This window comes from Mus musculus, chromosome 12 (genome assembly GCF_000001635.26).
Source record: "Mus musculus strain C57BL/6J chromosome 12, GRCm38.p6 C57BL/6J".
Taxonomy (NCBI): domain Eukaryota; kingdom Metazoa; phylum Chordata; class Mammalia; order Rodentia; family Muridae; genus Mus; species Mus musculus.
The window spans coordinates 35093821-35116477 of NC_000078.6; the positions used below are offsets into that span (position 1 = coordinate 35093821).

General features: G+C 35.8%; 1 protein-coding gene across 6 annotated transcripts in view; it reads left to right on the forward strand.

Moving 5' to 3' along the window:
• Snx13 (sorting nexin 13) overlaps positions 1-22657 on the forward strand; it is a 101334-nt gene that overhangs the window by 47674 nt on the left and 31003 nt on the right. For all 6 annotated transcript variants that reach the window (XM_006515062.4, XM_017315016.2, NM_001014973.2 and 3 more), the window contains 9 exons: positions 4410-4493; positions 6719-6857; positions 7201-7289; positions 9221-9320; positions 11287-11480; positions 12893-12997; positions 13604-13736; positions 16804-16841; positions 18615-18684. In XM_006515062.4, the coding sequence (XP_006515125.3) occupies positions 4410-4493; positions 6719-6857; positions 7201-7289; positions 9221-9320; positions 11287-11480; positions 12893-12997; positions 13604-13736; positions 16804-16841; positions 18615-18684 (952 nt within the window). The remainder of the gene's footprint in view (positions 1-4409; positions 4494-6718; positions 6858-7200; positions 7290-9220; positions 9321-11286; positions 11481-12892; positions 12998-13603; positions 13737-16803; positions 16842-18614; positions 18685-22657) is intronic.

Below are 22657 nucleotides of genomic sequence, written 5' to 3' on the forward strand. Positions count from 1 at the left end.
GATCCTGTACAGGTTTTGTGTATGTGGCCACAGTTTTTGAGATCATATTTGAGTCCTGTTGTGGCTGGATGATAATGTTTCTTTGAAGTCATCCATCACCTTTGTCTCTTAAAATCCTCTTGCTTCCTCCTTTGCATAGTTCCTTGAACCCGGAAAGGAAGGATTTGATAAAAATAACACTTTTAGGACTAAGTGTGCCAAAGACTCACATTCTGCCTATTTCCAGTTGTGTGTCTCCGTGCAAATTCCATTCTACTGCAACAAGCATTATCTCTGGTTTGTGTAGTAAAGTTGCAAAAAGAGATTATATTTAGGAATGGTTCAAATGGAGGAAATAAAGCCTCATAGAACTACACAGACACTATTGCATACACCAGCAAGACTTTGCTGACAGGAGCCTGATATAGCTGTCTCTTGTGAGGCTATGCCAGTGCCTAGCAAATACAGAAGTGGATGCTCAAAGTCAGCTATTGGATGGAACACAGGGCTCCCAGTGGAAGAGCTAGAGAAAGTACCCAAGGAGCTGAAGGGGTCTGTAATCCTATAGGAGGAACAACAATATGAACTAACCAGTACCCCCAGAGCTCGTGTCTCTGGGTGCATATGTAGCAGAGGATGGCTTAGTAGCCATCAATGGGAGGAGAGGCCCTTGGTCTTGCAAAGATCATATGCCCCAGTACAGGGGAATGCCAGGGCCAGGAAGTGGGAGTGGGTGGGTTGGGGAGCAGGGCAGGGGGAGGGTATAGGGGACTTTTGGAATAGTATTTGAAATGTAAATGAAGAAAATATCTAATAAAAAAAAGAAATGGAAATTTATAGTCAAGGAATAGGGAGGTGATCAGTGGGTTAAATATTACATTTTTATTATTCATTCTTCTATTGGTGGGTATCTAGTCTGTTCGTTTCTGGCTATTTTGAATAGAGCAGCAATGAACATAGATGAGCTAATGTCTTTGTAGTAGGATGTAGGGTCCTTTTGGTGTATGCCCAAGAGTGACAGAGTTGGGTCTTGAGGTAGATCTATTCCCAGCTTCCTAAGGAGCCACCACAGTGATTTACATAGTGACTGTACACTATGTAAAAGTCTGCACTCCCACCAGCAGTGGTTGAATGTTCCCTTTACCCCACATCCTCACCAGCATGCCAGCTCACTTTAGTTTTATAGGTCAGGCCAACCTGTGTAGTGATGGCATGGTGGCTGTGTCCTCCCACATCAGTTAAGAAATGCCCTACAGAAGTGGCCACAGGCCAATCTGATTTGGATAGTTTTTCAGTTGAGCTTTCCTATTTTTTATCAAGACGATAGTTGAAGCTAACTATGACAGATGAAAGATAAGAGGTGGCCACAGGTTATACACCCTCATTAGATTCCTGCTAGAGGTAGGCCAGGATGATCAGATAGCAAGAATGAGGATGAGAAATTTGATCAGAGATCGAGGGTGGAGGCATTCTAGCTCAACACCTTTGGTTGGATTATTGCTAAACTGCTTGCTACAATGATGAAAACAGGTTGAGGTCTAATTTGGAAGAGCCTGTAAGTAACTAATTAGAGTTGGGTTGAAGATAGAGCTGTCACCAGGCAACTGAGGTTACACCTGTTTTCTTCCCCCAGAAGTACCAGTTTCTCTTCACTCACGGACCGTTGTTTCATGCCTCTCTGTTCTCATTCAGAATGACTTTGTTACTCTCTTAGCTAGATCCTCTTCTGTTTTTCCCAGTACCGAAGGCAGTGCAGAGTTCTTTTCCTTCGTAGTATTTACTGGTATTTTAAGTAGTAAATTGGATTTTGTGTTTTCAAATTGGTGTTTTTCTCCATAATGGACTGGGAGCTGAGTCCATACCAGCTAGTATCTATATTGTTGTGAGTCTAGTGGTTAGCGCACTGTGATACTATAGCTCATACCAAACCAGTGATTCTCTTGTGATGAAAGATGAAGTGTCCTCTTGGTGTTTGTGTCATACATGCTATTGCAGAGCCAAGAATGAAGATTTGCTTTGTGAAGTGACATTATTGTTTAAAAATGTACAAAAAGGTAGTCAATATACTTGTATGGCTGTAGATTGGCTTTATGATCGATTTCATTCTTTTGGTCAAATCTACTTTAGTACAACACTGATTTCAACAAGTCAATTTTGTTCATTTCCCTTATAGCCCTTTATCAGTTTTCTTTAAACTTTCACAAGAGTCATTTTGTTTAGATTAAATAATAAAGAGGTCTTTCTGCGGTATGCATTTGTTCTTTTTAATGCATAGATTGTACAAACACCGTAATTGTCTAAGGTAATTGCTATTTAACTACTTTTACTTTCTTTCTATCACTGTGGTTTATTCACTGAAGGATTCATGATTCAATAACTTAAATTGGCATTTAGTGCAATCTTTTAGAAGTTTGAGGCCTTGGACCAGCAAGAATGACCTGAGGTCAGGTTCCAGACCCCACATGATGGAAGAGGAGTCCATTCAAATTTTCCTCTGACCATATGTGTTGAGTTGTGTCTCCCCAGCCACCATATAATAATAAGTGTGAAAAGGTTGGGGGTCTTGCTCTAAGAATTGCAAGCCAGAGGCATGATATTGTACATCCCTGGGACCACAGGGATGCAGTATAACCCTGTGACAAACCTTTGTCTAGTCAGACATTTATTGAGGAGAATTAGAAGACCAGAGTAATTTTCTAAGACAGATTCACTGATTATATTAAATAATAAACATAAAATGACATTTATTTCCAATCTTTTTTTTTTCATTTTGAAAGTAATTAGAAAATTGATTTTGGGGACTGAATTTTTTCCTTATAAAGTACATTTTAAATTTTGAACATGTATGTCATAAACAGAATGTGAAGAAAGGAATTCATGTATAAAGTTATCTTTAAAGACATTAGGAAGCCTGGCGTCGTGGCTTGTGCCTGTAATCCCAAATGTTAGGAGGCTGAGGCAGGAGGGTTAGGTATTCAGTGCCATCCTCAGATACATAAGAGGTTTGCGGCCAGTTTCTGTTACCTGAGACTCTGTCTCAGGAGTAAAACAAAAAATAAAAAGTTAGAAGCTACAGCTCACTCTGAAAGGATCAATTCCTCATAATCTAGAACTGTTAAGACTCTCAATAACAGTGTCTAGAAGTTACTGGTGCCTACATTACTACTTGTGAAAAGCTAATTCAATATGGGATAATGGTTGTTGGTGACAATATTTGCTCATGCAGGATTATATAGTATTTCTTTAAAGAAAAAAAAAGACTCCTGGATTCATATGGATACACACACATACACACACATACACACACACACACACACACACACACACACACACACACACACACACAGAGCAAATGGTCTTTTAAGAGAATCAGTCTTTTACTTAGTTACATAAATGTTGTATTGTTAGCATTATGAGTATTCTCAAGGATGAATTTTGTTAATTTTAGATATCACAGGCATTAAACTAAGACTAAAACTTGCTTTAAAAGTCTATGTTAGTAGTATCAGTTCTAAGTTCTTATGTCTTCATTTCTATTTGTGTAAATATATGCCCTTGTTGGACTTAAATAGCTTAGAGGAGTGGGTAAATATATTTAAAGATAAGTAAATAACTAGACTAGTTGAGGAATTGCATTTATACATGGAGGCTCCTAGGCAGTGCTACCATGTGAGAGAAATGTGAGATGTAAAATAAGAATCCTTCTAAGAGACAGAGCTGGAAATGCAGGCACAGCTGTGTTTTAAACTTGCAAGTGAGAAAGTTGAGCTGGAACTCTCAGGGCACACTTCATAGGCTCAGTGGTTCTGGGACAGCATAAAGACTGCAAGGCCTAGCTGGGACTGTAGACAGTGTGGGTAGATTCTATTATTTATTTCTCACTTTTTTTTTTTTTTACTGTGAAAATACTCAGGTAGAGGAGACACTTGTGTTCCAGTTATGCAGATTTACCTAATGTTGATACTACACGGTACTTGTTCCATCTCATCACTTAAAATAAACATAATCTCAAGTTGATGTTTATCTTCTCCTTTTTATTTTTAAATACTAGGTTCTTGAGTCTATAAACACCTTTATTCTAATATTTTGTCTTTTAGAAATTCACTAAATACTAATAAGCCAGAGGTGTCCTTTTATTGTGTTTTTAAAAATAATTCCCTTCTAATTGTCATAGAGATGTGTTTAAGTTGATATGGTTAATTTTGTCTTAATTTATTTTGATGTGGAGGTGGTAGCTCACCTTTTATATTTTGGTTGTGAGCCTAGCCTTAGCAGCTGAGCCATCTCTCTAGCATGGTAGCTCACCTTTTTATAAGGCTGCAGTGAGTCCATGTTCCATGTGTATTATAGCGCTTACTGTTGTTTCAGGAATCCACTGTTAGATTTGAGAATATGCTAAATTCAGGTATGTATTTTAAATTTAATTTTAGGAAATCCTTGCACGAGGAATTCTTCTTCCATTAATAAATCAACTCAGTGATCCTGATTATATTAATCAATATGTCATATGGATGGTAAGTACCTTTTAATATTGTGACTTGTATTTGAGTATTTAAAATAGTTTTTTAGCAGTAAAAATATTGTCTGAAGATCAAAGTGATTAATCAACAGTATATGAAAGAAATGGAATAAAAGGAACGTGTTAAATGTCTCTGCATTTTCTGGTACCTTTCTTACTATTATGGTGTTGCTACTATCTATCTTAAGTAATGGCGTTTACTGCCTGTGTTGTCTAGGAATGATTTTAACAATGCTCCTATATGCTACAGATTACCTATCTGAAGTGTTTAAGACCTGTCTTGCTGTCCTTAAAGTATAAGGCTTATGCTTTTAATACTCTGGTCTTCAGGCTTCATTTTTTTTGTTTAGTTAATTGTGTAATATTTAATATTTCATTTTAATAGGTCAGACGGCTTTTTAGCTAGTATTTCTTCCTTCTCTTTTGTAACTATTACAATTTTAGTGGTTGTTATAAAAATTAGAATGAGCTGCTTCAACAGCATATGCATACAACAGTGTTTCACTGTCTCATATCCAATCTGAGCTTTGCCAGTAGGATCATTTCAACTCCTTGTCTCGTGGGCTCATGTCACAGATAGTTTATATATTTATACATATACTTAATTTATTCAGTACTGCAATTTAGGTTTTTTATATCATAGTTTCTTTAAAATAATACTAAGGAAACATAAAACTTCTGAGTACCAGTCAACCTGTATCATTTTTAATGATCCACATTGTTTTCTTATAATTTTAAATTTGTTCTTATTTCCTTTTATGTGAACAATTTCTTAAAGGAATTGTATAATTTTTAAGCTTGATGGCAGTAATGGCATCAAACTCACTAAGCCTTTGCTTATTGGAAAATCTGCTTGCTATAAGGTTACATATTTCTGTTTTCTCTAGAGTGCTTGACTGTTTTATATTAGTACTTTTGAAGGTGTTTGATTGGAAAAATAAGTTGGTCTTCTTGCTTTCATTGTTTCTAATGAAAAGCAAGCGTCAGTATCGGACTGTGTCTGTCTTTGTGGTTCTGAGCCTTTGCAGTCTCCGACCCTTTGGCTTTGTGCTGAAGAGTCACGGACGTGTTGCTACCTTTCTGTAGCTCTGTTGTTTTGCCTAGATGAAAGTGTTTTGTCCAACACAGAGATTAACATAGAGATTATTGTGTAGATATTAAGTGCGCAGGTACTCACCATGTGATAAGCAAGCCATGATCAAGTCTAGTATAACCTCTCTTGTAGTTGCTGAATGTGCCTGTGAGAGGGAGGTCTCCCCTCAGTGTGCGTTCATAAAGGAGTACTCATCCTATCTGTAGTCTTACTCTGGCTTAAACTCTGCTATTTTTCTTCCGTTACTTCCACCTTTTAATTAAAAACAAACAAACAAGCAAACAAAAAACTGCCTTGGTGCTGTATGGGAAACTTTTCCTGGGACACCACTCCAGAAAGGGAGCGCATGGCAGACCAAAGTCATAATTGCACCAAACAATGAATTATTGCTGGGACTGCTCATACCAGCTCAGGCCAAGAAACTTGGTAAACTTGCAGAGCCACCTCTGAGACCTGCAGCTTTTCTAAGTCATTACCCATGTTGGGGTTCTGCTTTGAAATCATCCCTGCCCCATGTAAGAAACCCCTTGTCCACATCCCCATTAGTGGTCCCAATAATAATTCATTGCTTTGTTTGACTTTGGTCTGTCATGGTTTCCCTTTCTGGAGCAAGTAGACATACACATATTGGGTGTCCCAGGAAAAGTTTCCCCTATACCACCAAGATAGTGTTTTATTAAAGGTGGAAGTAGTGGAAATATAAAAACAAGAAGAATACCAAGAGCTACAAGACAGAGTAAGAGAACAGATGAGTGTCTAATCCTAGTTGACTTGATTTCTTTCACAGTGAGAGCTCAAGCCCCTACAATACTAAACTTTTACTCTGCTCCTGTTGATCTCATCTTCTGGTTTTGAGGTCTTTCTCATGTAGCTTCAGCGACCTTGATTTCCTTGCTGCCCTCAGTCATTCTGAGCATGGTTCTGTGCTTTTCAGTACATACAGTGTGTGGCTTCTCTTTTGTTTATAGTGTGTGACCCATTTTATTGTAATTGCTTACACTCTGCTTTTTTTCTTTTGGTATACTCACTTGGTTTGTAGTGAATGGTGTGTGCCTGGGGTTTCATATTGAATTTTTCTCTTAGTAAGCAATCCCTTGCCTACCTGTTCTTTAAAACTTTATTTTCAGATCCGTGATTCAAATTGCAACTATGAGGCCTTTATGAACATTATTAAATTAAGTGACAATATTGGAGAGTTAGAGGCAGTCAGAGATAAGGCAGCAGAAGAGCTACAGTATCTTAGATCCTTAGATACAGCCGGTGATGGTAAGTGAGTCTCTTCAAGGATTACCTTAGCCTTAATCAAACTTAATTTACATAAGTGGAATCATAAATACCTACTTTTTAATGCTCAAATTAAGCATTCCTTGCTTATTAACATGTTCTTAGAGTAAAAACATTGTTTTCTAAATTTGAGGGTAATGGTATTGCTATTTTCCCTAACATACTGATAATAGGTATGATTAAATTAAATAATTTCATGAAACAATTATAGTTTTTTATTGAAACAAAATTGCTATATTGATTATTTTGTCGAATTACAATAAATAAAAGTATTTCTGAAATACCTCAACCATTTTTAGTTTATAATAAATCTGTTTTTTTCCAGATATCAACACTATCAAAAATCAAATAAATAGCTTATTATTTGTAAAGAAAGTATGTGATTCAAGAATACAGCGGTTACAGTCAGGCAAAGTAAGTATAACATACTTGTAAAATAATGCCTAGTTGTAAATACTTTGTTGTGATTAAAATGTCTAGTTTGTGGTAAAACATAGGATATTAATTAATGAAGTTATTTACAACAGGACTTAAACAAAAAGGGCACATGCATGTGTGTGCCTGCACTGCTCATGTGTATCTGTGTGCGCGTGTGTATGTGTGCTAGAAGTGTCTTCCATTGTTTTCCACCTTATTTAGAGGTAGGATCTTTCAGTGAACCTGGAGCTCACCTGAGAACTGCAGATGCTGGCCACTGTGCTCTGAAAGTAACCTGTCTCTCCTGTATCATCCTCCAGTACTTGGGGTGTAGAGACAAACCTCTGTGGCTGGCTTTTTTTGTATGAGTTCTGGGGATCTTCAAGCTTGCACAACAAGCACTTTGCCAACTGAGTGTATTTTTAGCCCCAAAACAATAACTTTATATGATATAGTATTATTCTTTCTAAAGCATTCTGGAAGATTGATTTTAACACTGCTTTTGAAAGGTTCCCCTTTGCAGTGTTGCAGGACTCTGCTGATCTCTGTTAAGCTATGGAGAGAAGTCTCATTTTATAGAATGGTGTTTGTTAAAGTTGTCAAGAATAATGTTTGCATTAAGCAATAATTAGTGAAATTTATGTGAAGATAAGATGAATTTGACAGCTGTTTCAGAAACACTTGGTGAATCAGGACAAAAATAAGTACAAAACACCCAAATATTGATGATGGTTGTTAGAAGCAGCAGAGGTTTAATTTCTGAGCCTACTTATGAGCATATAGAGTGATATGGTAGTCAGCACAGCATCTGTACACGCACTGCCAACATCTGATGTGCAAATTGTTCTAGCAGGGAATGGTACAGCATAGTATATTGGTCTACTGCTAGCCCACAATGCTTCAGTAAGTTCATAGGAACATAATCTGAAGCCCAGTTGGAGATGAGATGAGTGTATGTTGATGGTCAAATTGCACTTTCACATGTGTTCTTGCTTGCCTTTCTTTGCTGGGATAACACTGATCAAAAACAACTTAGAGAAGGGAGGATTTTGTCTTACACTTTTAGGTCACAATTTGTAATTAAGAGAAGTCAGGGTAGGAATTAGCTTGGAAACCGTGAAAGAATGCTGCTTACTGACTTGCTCTTTGGCTCACAATGCCAGTTCCTCATACAGTACAGACTCAAGCCGTCTAGTGCTCTTGCTGCCCACGGCGGGCCGGACCCTCCCACATGCATGATCAGTTTAGACCATAACTAACCTTTCTGGTGTTGTTTTCCTTGTCTGTAAAGTCAGGTTGATACTCACCAACAGGATTGCTGTTCAGCTTAAATAAAGTAATATGTGGAATGGATCCAGGGTAGTGCCTGGCACTAAATGCTCATTACACTTTGAGCCTCTTCTCTTCCTGTATTGCTTTGACTATATTTTATCTCTTATAGTCTGAAAGAAATATATAGTTTAATAGTAACAGAGGTTTTACTCTGTAAGAAGCAACATTGCTTTTTGGATATATTTTTATATAACAGGAAGCTGTTAGATAAATGCTAATCAAAATGTAAAGTTCATGAGGTCCATTATGGATTTTTAGGCACATGAAACATTCAAACATAGTCTTTTGCTTTTATTTCCTGTAACATTTGTTTTATTGTGGAATGTGTAGAAATAGAGAGTACATGAAAAAACAATGATATAGATTATCTTATATTGGGGAAAATGAGTGTTATATTTTAAATTATTATTTGGTAACTATTTCTTACAACGAATAGGCACTTAGGGTTACTGAGCAGAGTTTTTATTAGGAACCATAATACAGTCTTTGCTTTTGTCACATTTTGATAGACTATTGCATTTTCTTATATTCATATAAACATCCTACCTTAATGATTGATGACTGAAGTCCTTACTTGTATTCACTTGTGTTTGTAGGAAATAAATACTGTGAAGCTAGCAGCAAACTTTGGGAAACTTTGTACAGTCCCCTTGGACAGCATTCTTGTAGACAATGTTGCACTACAATTTTTTATGGGTAGGTAAAACTTTATTTAAATAATAGGGACACTAAATTTTTTTGGATTTTAAACTTGTGGTAAAAATAAATGTAACAGAAAACTCCAAAACTTAATAAAAAGTGTATAGTTCAGTGATATTACATATATCGTTGAGGTACAAGCATCCTGTGTCTATCTCTCTACTCTGATTCTTCTGTGATAAGGCCGACTTCCCGCTTATGAAAGTGACCTCAGGATTCTTCCACGTTGTAGCATCTGTCAGAATTTTTCTCCTTCCAAAGGCCGTCACATACATAAACACATGTGTGCATGTGCATGTTCCCAGTACCCTTTGCATGTCCACATGTCCTCATAGGAATCTCGGGTTGCTTCTGTGGTTTACTTAGTGTGAGTCTGGTTGCAGTGCATGTCGATGTATAAGTAGCTTTTTAGGATACTTCTTTCATTTCTGTTACATATGTAACAATAAGTTGTATTAGTGAATCATATTAGGTTTGTGTACTAGCTTTGAAGACCCACTATACTTTCTATCAGTGACTGTTCCCTCTTCCATTTTAGCTAGTTCACTCTCCCAGGTCTTTTCTCAGGCTTCCTTAGAGTTCTGTCAGGCCCTGCCAGGACTTCATCATGGAGTTGGCTTCCTGTTCTGCTACCTTGCATGTAGTTTAATAATTTAAAGTATTAGTGAATTTTGGATGATTATTTTGCACTCCAATTTGAGCTCATTTTTTCTTTTTCTTTAGAAACTATGGAGGTAGATATTTGTTTGGAAATAGAAAATGCTTTTCATAACTAAAGAACATTTGGCAAACTATTTTTAATATAAATAATAGAAGATTCTAGTATGCTTTAAAATTCATTGAGAAACATTATTTTCTTGGCCCAGTACTTGATAAATAGAAGCAGAAGGATTAGGAAAACAAGGTTATCAGCTATATAGCAGTTCCATGGCCAGCCTGAGCTTCATAAGTTCCTGTCTCAAAACAAACATAAAAAATAATACTTTATTTGGAGCACATAATATGTAAAATTATATTTATTTGTGAGTGAGAGATTTGTTTTATGCTGATTTATAGTACTTGCTTATTATTTTTTAATATCACATTAAAATTATTTTTCTATGGTAGACATTTCTAGTAAAAATCCTTGAGTCATCTTTTGTTTAATCAAAGTATATGTGGTTTCATACAGTGCTAATCTTAATTTTAATATTTTTAGAAAGTTCATGTTATTACTAATTTCCATTCAGATTAGATATTGAGTGTTGCTGAAGCAGTTAGTAACATAAAGTCTCATGAAGCATGGTCACTAGGAATTTTATCAAGACGATACTAAAAATCTTTACGTTGAGCATAGTGATTTGTGCCTGTACTCATGAGGATTAAGTAGAGATCTTTAGTTGTAAGCCTGGATTACTAGGGAGATTTCTTTTTTTCCCCTCAAAAACAGAAAAAGCATTCTCCTGTTTCCTATGTAACTGTTATTTAGCTTAACCAATTTACAATTAGATTTTAACATGACTTTTTTACATTAGAGACTTATAAACCCTTTGCTTTTAATGGTTTCTTGTATTTTTTTGAGATTAATATAATTCTGCCATTTTCCTCTTTCTAAACCTTCTCATGTGCCCCACCTTGCTCTTCAAATCAGTGATCTCCTTTTTCTTTAACTGTTGTTACACACATATATGTATATACATATATATTCCTTAATATACAGTAGAGCCTGATCTGTCTGTACAGTGTTACGTGTAGGTGTTTTCAGGGCTGACCGTTTATTTGGTATTGGTTGACCAGGTGGTGTGCTCTTCCCTGGAAAAGACTATTTCTCCCACTCTCAGCTTTTCTGAGTTGCTGTAGTTCTTTGTGTAGGCTTGAGGACACATGGGCTTTCTGTGCTCCACTTCAGTATGTGAAATGCAGAGTTCTGGATATTTGAAATTGTAAGTCTGCCATTAGTAACTGTCTTGCCTCTATGTGGTAGATTATATGCAGCAAACTGGAGGCCAAGCACATCTCTTCTTCTGGATGACAGTGGAAGGGTACCGGGTTACAGCCCAGCAACAGCTCGAGGTTCTCTCAGGTCGCCAGAGAGATGGCAAACAGCAGACCAACCAAACCAAAGGTCTTTTAAGAGCAGCAGCTGTTGGAATTTATGAGCAGTATTTATCTGAAAAGGTAAGGGTTCATTATGTCCATCATTTTCTATCTTTGGCAGTATCATTCATAATAATTTGTGTGATACTTATTATACTGGGCATGATAGCTTCAGTCACCTTTCCTTGCTGAAACCTAAGGATCATCTTCCTGTGTATTTTTATTCTCATTGCTCTGGAGAAGAATCTAATGTTTATAAAATCAAACAAGTATGTCCAAGTTCATGGAAATACTAATACTATGTCAAGACTGGTAGTCACTTTTAATTCAAGGACATGGTAGATGGAAGTAAGGATACAGAGATAAACCATGTGAAAGCAAGCAGAAGAGAGCTGCAGATGGACCTTAGCATACAGCTCCAGTCTCACTTGCACAGGCCTTCAGTTCAGTCCCAGTACCATATAAAAAGACAGACAAGATTTTGTATCTGCATTTGTAGCATAGGTTTTGAAATGAAAGTTCTAGTAACAGATTCGTCTTTCAGATTTAGTTTGTTCCCATATCACATTGGAACTGGGTGCAATGTTGGTTAGTAAGACAAATTTCAGTTAATGGTAATCAATCAATCAGAAGGGTTACCTGGTGTCAAATAAGTCAGTCATATAATTCTTACATTCTTAACTATTCATTGCTTGACTGATTTAACTCCTGATGACAGTATATCCTGTGTGCCACACTCTACCAGTATTTCTTAAATAAGTCCTTATTAATCCTTAATGTGGGTCTTGAATAACCTTATGTAGAATTATCTCCATTTTCACAATTGGGGAGTAAGGCCTAGTAAGAGGAAATTTGCTCAGTAAAAATCAAGAATTAAATCTGCCTGCAAGGGCTGGAGAGATGACTTATTATGTAGGAGCACTGGCTGATTTTTTGAGGAACCTAGATCTATCCACAGCACCCACAGGGCGGCCCACAACTGCCTGTAAGTCTATTCTCATGGGGTACAACACCCTCTTCTGAACTCTGGGCACTAGGAACACCTGTGATACAGAGAACAAAAGAATACTTAGACATTTAAAGTAAATAACTTTTAAAAAAAACTTTGTCAGTTTCCTGCAAACTATTGAATGGACAAAACACTATAGGTCTTTTAGCTTTCTTAAATATTAAAGTTTCATTTAGAAACCAGTGATTCTGAAGTGCTGGTTCCATTAAATAATATGATTCGAGCCGGGCGTGGTGGCGCACGCCTTTAATCCCAGCATTCGGGAGGCAGAGGCAGGCGGATTTCTGAGTTCAAGGCCAGCCTGATCTACAAAGTAAGTTCCAGGACAGCCAGGGCTACACAGAGAAACCCTGTCTCAAAAAACCAATAAATAAACTAATTAATTAACTAATTAATTAAAGAATTAATGATAAGACTCTGTTATTAACTTCTATTAGTGCTTACTGATATTAGAAATTACAAAGAACATTTTCTTCTCCTTTAGGCATCTCCAAGAGTTACTGTTGATGACTATTTAGTGGCAAAACTAGCAGATACTTTGAATCATGAAGACCCAACTCCAGAAATCTTTGATGACATTCAAAGAAAGGTACTAATATTTTGTTTCTTGAAAAATTATTTTTGTTTGCATGCAGGTTTTTTTGAAAAGTAGAATAGTTACTAAAATGATATTATGGAAGTAATAACTTAATTACAGAAATGTAGATGACTTTTTTTTCTTGAATGGCCAATGAGAAAAATCTTTATTTTGAGTTTCTTTGTTTGAATCTGAAGAGCCAGATAGTGAGTAGTCTTAGAATTCAGTAATTAGATGTGTGTGTGTATGCATATATATATATATATGTGTGTGTGTGTCTATGTATATATATATATATATATGTATGTATATATATATACATATATATATGCCTCAAAATCTCATATTGATGTAAGTCTTCAAAATATGTATTTATTTCTTAGAAAATACTTTTCCTAGAGCATAAAAATGGTGTAATTTCACATAATTTATATTAAGGAAGGGCTCCTTTAGTCATTAGAAGTTACAGAATATTATATCATTAGTTGTTGTACTATCTCGCTGTCGACACTTAAAGATGCATTGTAGAAAAAATCAGGGAAGCTTTTGCAATACTTTATGTAGTAAAAGCATTAATGAATGTGCATTAATTTTTGAATACCTAAATTATTTTAACAGGTATATGAACTGATGCTACGAGATGAAAGATTTTATCCTTCCTTTAGGCAGAATGCGCTCTATGTGCGAATGCTAGCTGAGCTTGACATGTTAAAAGATCCTAGTTTCAGAGGATCAGATGATGGGGATGGAGGTAAGGTAGAAAGTGCTTGTGTGTGTCTCAGTGTATATTCTGATTACCAAACGAATGACCTCTGAAACATGATAAAAGATGTATATTTTTACACCCTAAATATAATTGGTTATATATTTTAAAGTGAATAAATGAATGTCAAGAGCAAGAATGTTTTCTTAATATGCGTCAGCCAAAATATTTTTATGATGATTTCCCTTTTGCTACTATGTAGTCATATGCCAGGTAGGGTAATTGGGAGTGATGCCTGAGGAGAGAAGCAGTGCCTCGGCTGGAGAGCCTGGACAGGGTTCGAGCTGCTTCTCTTTAGCTATGCTCACTTATACGTGAGGCTTTTACTAGAAGCCCCTGGGTCATTTACTTGTAGCTTTTATGGTTTTCAAATGATGGTTCTGAGAATGAAGTGGAGTTGTGTGCCATGTGTTGCTGAAATGTCAAGTCAGAGGGCATTTAGACAAACCCTTATTGCACTCAGCACCCGTGTGCAGCAGCTTATTTGCTGCAAGCCTCATTTTTGTCAATTGTCAATCTGGAGTGATGTTCTATCACCATACCATCAAAACTCTCTTATGAGAGTTATGTGAAAATTATGTTAAAATGTCTTATTAGTTAAAGCACAACCATATAGTTATGTAAATGGAAAATAATGTACTCTTGTGGAGCAAGACGCTTTCATACACAAACTCCTAAATCCAGTGGTCATTTTACTGTGATTAAATTCAGAGATTGTGCTAAGGACCAATTAGCTCTCTGATTTTGAACTTTCTAATATGTTCTAAATAAGTAATCAATATAAAGATAAAGGAAGTTGGAAATTTAGATGAACACATTACTACTATAAGAAAGTCTTTTTAGTATGACCATTTACTTATCCATAAGCTTTTTGGACAAGATTATTTGAAAACAGATATACTGTTGCACTCAACCCTTTAATTATAATTGTGTAGTTAAGGAAGTAGATTATTTTTGAATGTAATGTGTTTTTCAGGGTGGGGGTAGAATAAAGCTGTACAGCTTACCTGTGTTTCTTGTCGCTGATGGAAAATGTTAGATGTTTTATGAAGTTTGCAAAAGCATCTGGCAACTTACCATGCTAAAGTAACTATTGCAAAGCATTGGTTTGTATTAATTTCATACATTTGGAATGTTTGTTGTTGTTAATTTTGAAGTGGATTCGTGTGTAATCTAGAATAGAACAAGATGAATTGAGTCATGGTCAACTGACCTAAGTGCTATGTGATTTAAGATGCTGATAGTACCTGTATATTCTGTGTGAATACAGCTGGCTTCTTACTGGTTCAGTTCACTTTTCTAGCCTTTCAGTCCAAATCTTATTCTTTAAAACATAAATTAGGTTAAGATCTTTTGAATTAACTTTATTCTAAAGTATATACACTTCTCTCATGTATCCTTTATTGAGTGACTTCACATTAAATCGCTGATTGTAGTTTGTAATTATTGTGTGTGTGTGTGTGTGTGTGTGTGTGTGTGTGTTTGCTAGAGACACATATTAAGGTCAGAGTACTCCTTGCCAGATCAGTTCTCTCCTTTCAATTTGTAGCCATCACCCTTAATCCACTAAGGCATCTAGTTGTCCACATTTTAGGATAATGTTTTATTAACTGGTAGATTTGTATACATTTTACACATAGAAAATATTCAGTTGTGAAAGCCAAATCATAGTAGAGGAATAGTATGATATGAAATGATTTTCAATGCCTGTCAGCTTTATTGTTTTTTACATTTAGATTCAAGGCCACAGGTTGTCTTCTTTCTGTTTAGTTCTCTTAATGCTACTGCTTATTTTTGAAACTTTACTTTGCTGGCCAGGCTTAAGGGGTTGCCAGACCACAGATTAGGTAGGAAACATTTAATTCCATAAGAAGGGCTTATTTACTTTAAGAATTCTCTGTTTATAAACCAAAGATGAAATACCTAGATGAAATTTTCTGTACGTTTTTTTGTGGTCAGAGGCTTGGGGAGCTAAGCAGTGTTCCTTGTTATTTAGAATAACATGTTCTCTAGAACAGAAGGCTGTAACAGCTACTCTTTCAGAATTGTAAGTGATTCAGTCTTTTTGAAGATTCATTTAAGAATGATAAATTTATAAATGCGTTAAGATCTGGAAAAGGTACATTAACTTTAAACTATATATGAATAGTGTTTTAGCATAGCTTTTTCTTGTGTTTTTAAACTAAATTGAAAGTTTAATTTGCTTATATATATATAATAAAGCAAGGGGGAAAGAAGAGCAGATTACTGCATGTTAATAATCTTTCTTTGATTGCTTTGCTAATGTTTATTTTTATTCTAACAGTTAAATTCTCTTCCAAGGCTTAAAATAGTTTGTTTGTTTGTTTGTTTTGTTTTTGTTTTTAAAGTCACCTTACAAAGCAGTGAGTCTCGTGGCACCTTGTACTTGTTTTCCTCCCCTTCTATCACTGACTCTGTCTCTGTCTCTTTGCAAACACCCATCTTCAGGTCCAGCTTCTTTCCTAACATTCATTAAACCAAACCAAACAAAACAAAACTTTTCTCATCATTATTGCTTAATTAAATGACATTTCATACAAATAATTTTAGCATCTAGACTTCAGTGTTTTTATGTCAAATCCCTGAGGAAACAATGGACTATTAAATACTTTAAAAACCAGTGTATTTGTATCTCACGTTGAAGACTGATACTATTTATATCATTTCTTAGTCTCTGCAGTACCTAATGGGCTTCACCTCTGAGTTCTTGCCATGTGTTTGCATTGCATTAAACAATATCATGTGGTACAGGAGAAGAAGTGTAAAAATGATTACTAATTGTTACCTAGTACGTGAATGTGACTTTGTTTGTTTGCACATGTCAGGTGCATGCATGTTTTTATTCATATGCCTAATTGGCTTGGAGATTTAAGAGGTTAGATACTTATAAGTGGAAAAGAGTTTTCTTTTGTTGCTCTGGTTGTATATGACCAGTGTTACTGACGTTTAAACTTTACATTAAACAACAGCTTTATACATATTTGTGAGATTTTGTTTTTGCTTCTATATATTAAGCTGTAGTTTTCTTTTATAGAATCTTTTAATGGGTCTCCTACAGGAAGCATAAATTTGGTAAGTACTAGTTATGGGTATTTTAATTAGTAAAGTAACTTGAAAATAATGTGACAGGGTTTTGATATATGTGAATAAATGATGTTAGAAGCTTCTATTTACTCCTTAGAATGAAAAGACATTGTTGTAGCTTTTAAAGAATACAAACTTTATAAGGCATATGTGACTTTGAATTTTCATTTTTAAGAAATGTGATTAGGTCACACCTGCATCCTGCAGATACATTGTATAAAGGAATTGATTTTTTTACTCCAGCACTTTGGAGGCAGAGGCAGGACCTCTCTATGGTCTGAAGGCCAGCCTGATATACATAGTGAGCTTCCTGCCAGTTAGGACTAGACAGTGAGACCATATCTTTAAAAGAAAAAAAAGCAATTAAATTTTATAATTTCAAATACTATATTTATATAGTTATTATCTTTTAAACTTTAAATTACTTCTCTTACTTTCAAAAGTTATATTAAGTTGTTAGGATAGCTTTCAACTTAGGTACTGTTGTGTTGCTATGCAGAGACACCATGGTCAAATCAACTCTTAGAAGAAAGCATTTGAGGGCTTGGTTCTAGGTAGCTTCATAGCCTTAGTCCATTATCATTATGGAGAGCAATTGGGGCATCAGACAGGCAGACATGGTGCTGGAGAAGTAGCTGAGAGCTACAACTGGATCTTCAGACAAAGAGACTGCTGTGGGCTTTGGAAACCCAGGAGCCTACCCCAGAGACACACTTCCTCTAGTAAGACCACACCTCCTGCTTCTTCCCAAACAGTTTCCCAACTGAGAACTAAACATGCAAACATAGACCATGGTGAACATTCTCATTCAAACTACCACATCTGTATTGAAGTGTGCATCAAAACAATTTGGTCATTACAAAAAATATTTGTGTTCAGAATTTTATAGCAATAATATCTCATTATTTAGGTTAAGAATTAAGAATGATAGGTTTTTAGCCTATAAACTCCACTGGTGATATTTGATGTTATGCTCAATAATGAACACATTATTTCTCCTATATATCTGCTCTTGCCATTGGATAACTTATCTCCTAAAATACTGTTAGGAAGAAATGTATACACACACACATATATATGTACACATATGCATACACCTACATATATATGTATATGTGTGTGTGTGTGTATAAAACATAATATTCCAATATTATAAATATTCCAGCTTTGTAAATATTTGAATATTCCTATTTATGGTGTTTATACAAATATCTAAACTATAAAATATGGTTTTTGCTCCATCTCTGAAGTAGGAGCTTTTACAAGAGAGATCCAGAAATCTCTAGATCAAATATCATATTAGAAGTCAGTGACTTGAAGTATATGAAACTGTTATTAAAGCCATTTTATCTTGAGAACTTTGGTTTTATTAGTTGTCAGTAAATACTTGTTTTAGTTATTTTGTGGGATGTATTTGTTGTATAAAATAACTACGTGTGGAAAGGATGACTGCATTTCGCTCATTTGCATTACACTCACTAATGACTTTCAGTATTGTCTTAGGGGTCTGAGATAAGCTAATGAGAAATGTGCATCTAAGGTAGATAATATCTATGTGCTAAGCTTCCCAAGTGCCAGGAGCACAGGAATGTAGCCTCCTTATCTAGCTCCCTCAGTGTAAATGAAGAGCATCATGGTAAAAGGTGGGGTGGAAGAACATGTACTATAGAAGGTATGTGAGGTGATATGAATGGTGGACATGTGGTTTACAATTCTTAATACTTTTCCTGTGATATTTTGTTCCCCAATTTTTTCTTTCAGTCTTTAGATGACCTTTCAAGTGTGACTTCTGATGATTCTGTACAACTTCATGCCTACATTTCAGACACTGGTAAGAGACTTTGTAGAAACCACTACTTTTAAATATAGGTTGTTGTAATATCCCTGTTATTTTTACATTCATTATTGCATTCAGTTTGTTTTATGATTATATTTTCAATTTTTTTTCCTTGAGGCACATTCTTCATTGAGTACTGTAGTGTTTGGGTGCTGGTATATTTGGATATTTTTCTTTTCTAAGGTTGCCCCTGTTAACATTTGAAAATACTTCTAAAAGCCAGTCCTTTCCTCTTTGTGCTTGAATGTTGCTGATAATCTCTTTCCTAATTCCCATCTCTCTCTCTCTCTCTCTCTCTTTTTATGAAGATCTCTGATCTGTGTTTGCTTTCTTGCACTCAAGAGTTGGCATACATACAAAGGCAGATGGAACTGTACACATTCCTCAAAGTCTCACCTATACTTTAATGGATTGAGTAACCTAGGACTCTGCACTAGGCAAAGATAGATAGGTAGGCAGGCAGGCAGGCAGGCAGACAGACAGACAGACAGACAGATAGATAGATCATTAAAAATAAATACATAAAATAAAATCCTGATCATGATCATCAATTTAATAATGTTAACAAGTATTAGAAATTACAGTTTTCTTCCTTGTCCTCTCACTGTTCCCAGATTGTGAAGTATTTTTGCTATTCGTACTTGCTGAATTATACAGCTACATGCATCAATTGAATTTCACTTAGTTTACATTTTAGATAGTGAAAAGAGATTTTGATATGAGATAATCTGCATTTTTAAAATTGGCTTTGTTTTCTTGTGATTCTCAGTGGTACTAGAGATGCATTTTATACTTTAATGTCTGCTAGACTTCTGAACTAAGTTATCTGTCGGTTATTTCTTCACCTATTTTTTAAAAAATTTTTATTAGATATTTTCTACTTTTACATTTCAAATGCTATCCCAAAAGTTCCCTATACCCTACCCCCGCCCTGCTCCCCTACCCACCCACTCCCACTTCTTGGCCCTGGTGTTCCCCTGTACTGGGGCAAAGATGGCTGACTAGGCCATGTTCTGCTACATATGCAGCTAGAGACACGAGCTCTGGGGGTACTGATTAGTTCATATTTTTGTTCCACCTATAGGGTTGCAGATCCCTTCAGCTCCTTGGGTACTTTCTCTAGCCATTGGGGGCCCTGTGTTTCATCCTATAGATGACTGTGAGCATCCACTTCTGTATTGGCCAGGCACTGGCATAGCCTCACTCGAGACAGCTATACCAGGGTCCTTTCAGCAAAATCTTGCTGACATATGCAAGTGTCTGGGTTTGGTGGCTGATTATGGGATGGATCCCTGGGTGGGGTAGTCTCTGGATGGTCCAACTTTGTCTCTGTAACTCCTTCCTTGGGGTATTTTGTTCCCTATTCTAAGGATGAATGAAGTATCCACATGTTGGTCTTCCGTCTTCTTGGTTTTCTTGTGTATTGCAAATTTTATATTGGGTATTCTAAGTTTCTGGGCTAATATCCACTTATCAGTGAGTGCATATCAAGTGACTTCTTTTGTGATTGGGTTACCTCACTCAGGATGATATCCTCCAGATACATCCATTTGCCCAAAAATTTCATAAATTCATTGTTTTTAATAGCTGAGTAGTACTCCATTGTGTAAATGTACCACATTTTTTGTATCCATTCCTCTGTTGAAGGACATCTGGGTTCTTTCCAGCTTCTGGCTATTATAAATAAGGCTGCTATGAACATAGTGGAGCATGTGTCCTTCTTACCAGTTGGAACATCTTCTGGGTATATGCCCAGGAGAGGTATTGCTCGATCTTCCGGTAGTACTATGTTCAATTATCTGAGAAACTGCCAGACTGATTTCCAGAGTGGTTGTACAAGCTTGCAATCCCACCAACAGTGGAGAAGTGTCCCTCTTTCTCCACATCCTCGCCAGCATCTGCTGTCACCAAAATTTTTGATCTTAGCCATTCTGTCTGGTGTGAAGTGGAATCTCAGGGTTGTTTTGATTTGCATTTCCCTGATGATTAAGGAAGCTGAACATTTTTTTCAAGCACTTCTCAGCCATTCGGTATTCCTCAGTTGAGAATTCTTTGTTTAGCTCTGTACCCCATTTTTAATGGGGTTATTTGAATTTCTGAAGTCCATCTTCTTGAGCTCTTTGTATATATTGAATGTTAGTTCCCTATCTGATTTAGGATTGGTAAAAATCCTTTCAAATCGTTGGCCTTTTTGTCTTATTGACAGTATCTTTTGCCTTACAGAAGCTTTGCAATTTTATGAGGTCCCATTTTTTCAATTCTTGATCTTCCAGCACAAGCCATTGCTGTTCTGTTCAGGAATTTTTCCCCTGTACCCATATCTTCGAGGCTTTCCCCCACTTTCTCCTCTATAAATTTCAGTGTCTCTTTTATGTGGTGTTCTTTGATCCACATAGACTTGAGGTTTGTACAAGGAGATAAGAATGGATCAATTCACATTCTTCTACATGATAACCGCCAGTTGTGCCAGCACCATTTGTTGAAAATGCTGTCTTTTTTCCACTGGATGGTTTTAGCTCCTTGGAAACAACACCCTTCATAATAGAAAAAATATAAAATATCGTGGTGTGACTCTAAAGAAATGAAAGATCTGTATGACAAGAACTTCAAGTTTCTGAAGAAAGAAATTGAAGAAGATTTCAGAAGATGGAAAGATCTCCCATGCTCATGGATTGGCAGGATTAATATAGTAAAAATGGCTATCCTGCCGAAAGCAATTTACAGATTCAATGCAATCCTCATCAAAATTCCAACTCAATTTTTCACTGAGTTAGAAAGGGCAATTTGCAAAGTCATCTGGAATAACAAAAAACCTAGGATAGCAAAAACTCTTCTCAATGATAAAAGAACCTCTGGTGGAATCTCCATGCCTGACCTTAAGCTGTACTACAGGGCAATTGTGATAAAAAACAAAAAACAAAAAAACAAAAAAAACAAAAAAACAAAAACTGCATGGTACTGGTACAGCGACAGACTGGTAGATCAGTGGAATAGAATTGAAGTCCCAGAAATGAACCCATACACCTATGGTTTCTTCACCTTTTAAATGCAGTGAATATACCTATTAGTCTCCTTTTAGAAGTCATTTAGAGAGCACATTTTCAAAGTAGAGGTATTGTTTCTTTCCCCTTTAAATTTTGACATAATTGATTACTTTTTCCGTCCATAAATTTTTAAACATTTGAAAATTTTTTCCCGTTTGTTGGTGGCTTTTCTTCTAATTTTAAGAATATCTATTCATATATTAATCTTTATTTCTTAGGAATATTAAATTTTATATCTAGAGGAAGACATTCATGTACATGTCTCTGGTGTTAATATTTCTCCTTTCAGGATGTTCTGATATTCTAGTTGTTTTATTTAGTTGTTTATTTTTCAACAATATACTATTCTTTAAAGACATGAAAGCATAAGGCAAAATGTTTTTAATAAATTATCTTTTCTTTCATTTAAACATACAGAAATTCTGGGGAAGCAACATTATATATAGTAGAGTTAAGAACACAGTTGCCAGGGCTCAAATTGCTTACTCTGTAGCTTCAGTTAGATGAACTTCTCTGAGGTTCCTACTGGAATTTCTTCACTTGTCAAGAGGAACCTGGATAAAAATGCCTATCTTGTGGGATAGCTATAAGTCTATCTAATTACACTGGCAATTGCTTATGTGGGACAGGCATCATATATGGGTGCTTATTAAAAATTATTCCAACTGGATACTAATTCATGATCTCATGTCCTTAACATTTCTGTTATTAAAGATGAAAACTACAGTCCAGTAACTTGCTGGCCCAAGGTTGGTCCATGACCTCTAGTGTCTTCTTTCATCAAGAAATATTTCATCTTTAAAAAATATTGACTAGCTACATGTGATTAGCATGATGAAGATTTAAGTTGGTGAGATACCCAAGGAACTAAAGGGGTCTGCAGCCCTATAGGTGGAACAACAATATGAACTAACCAGTAACCC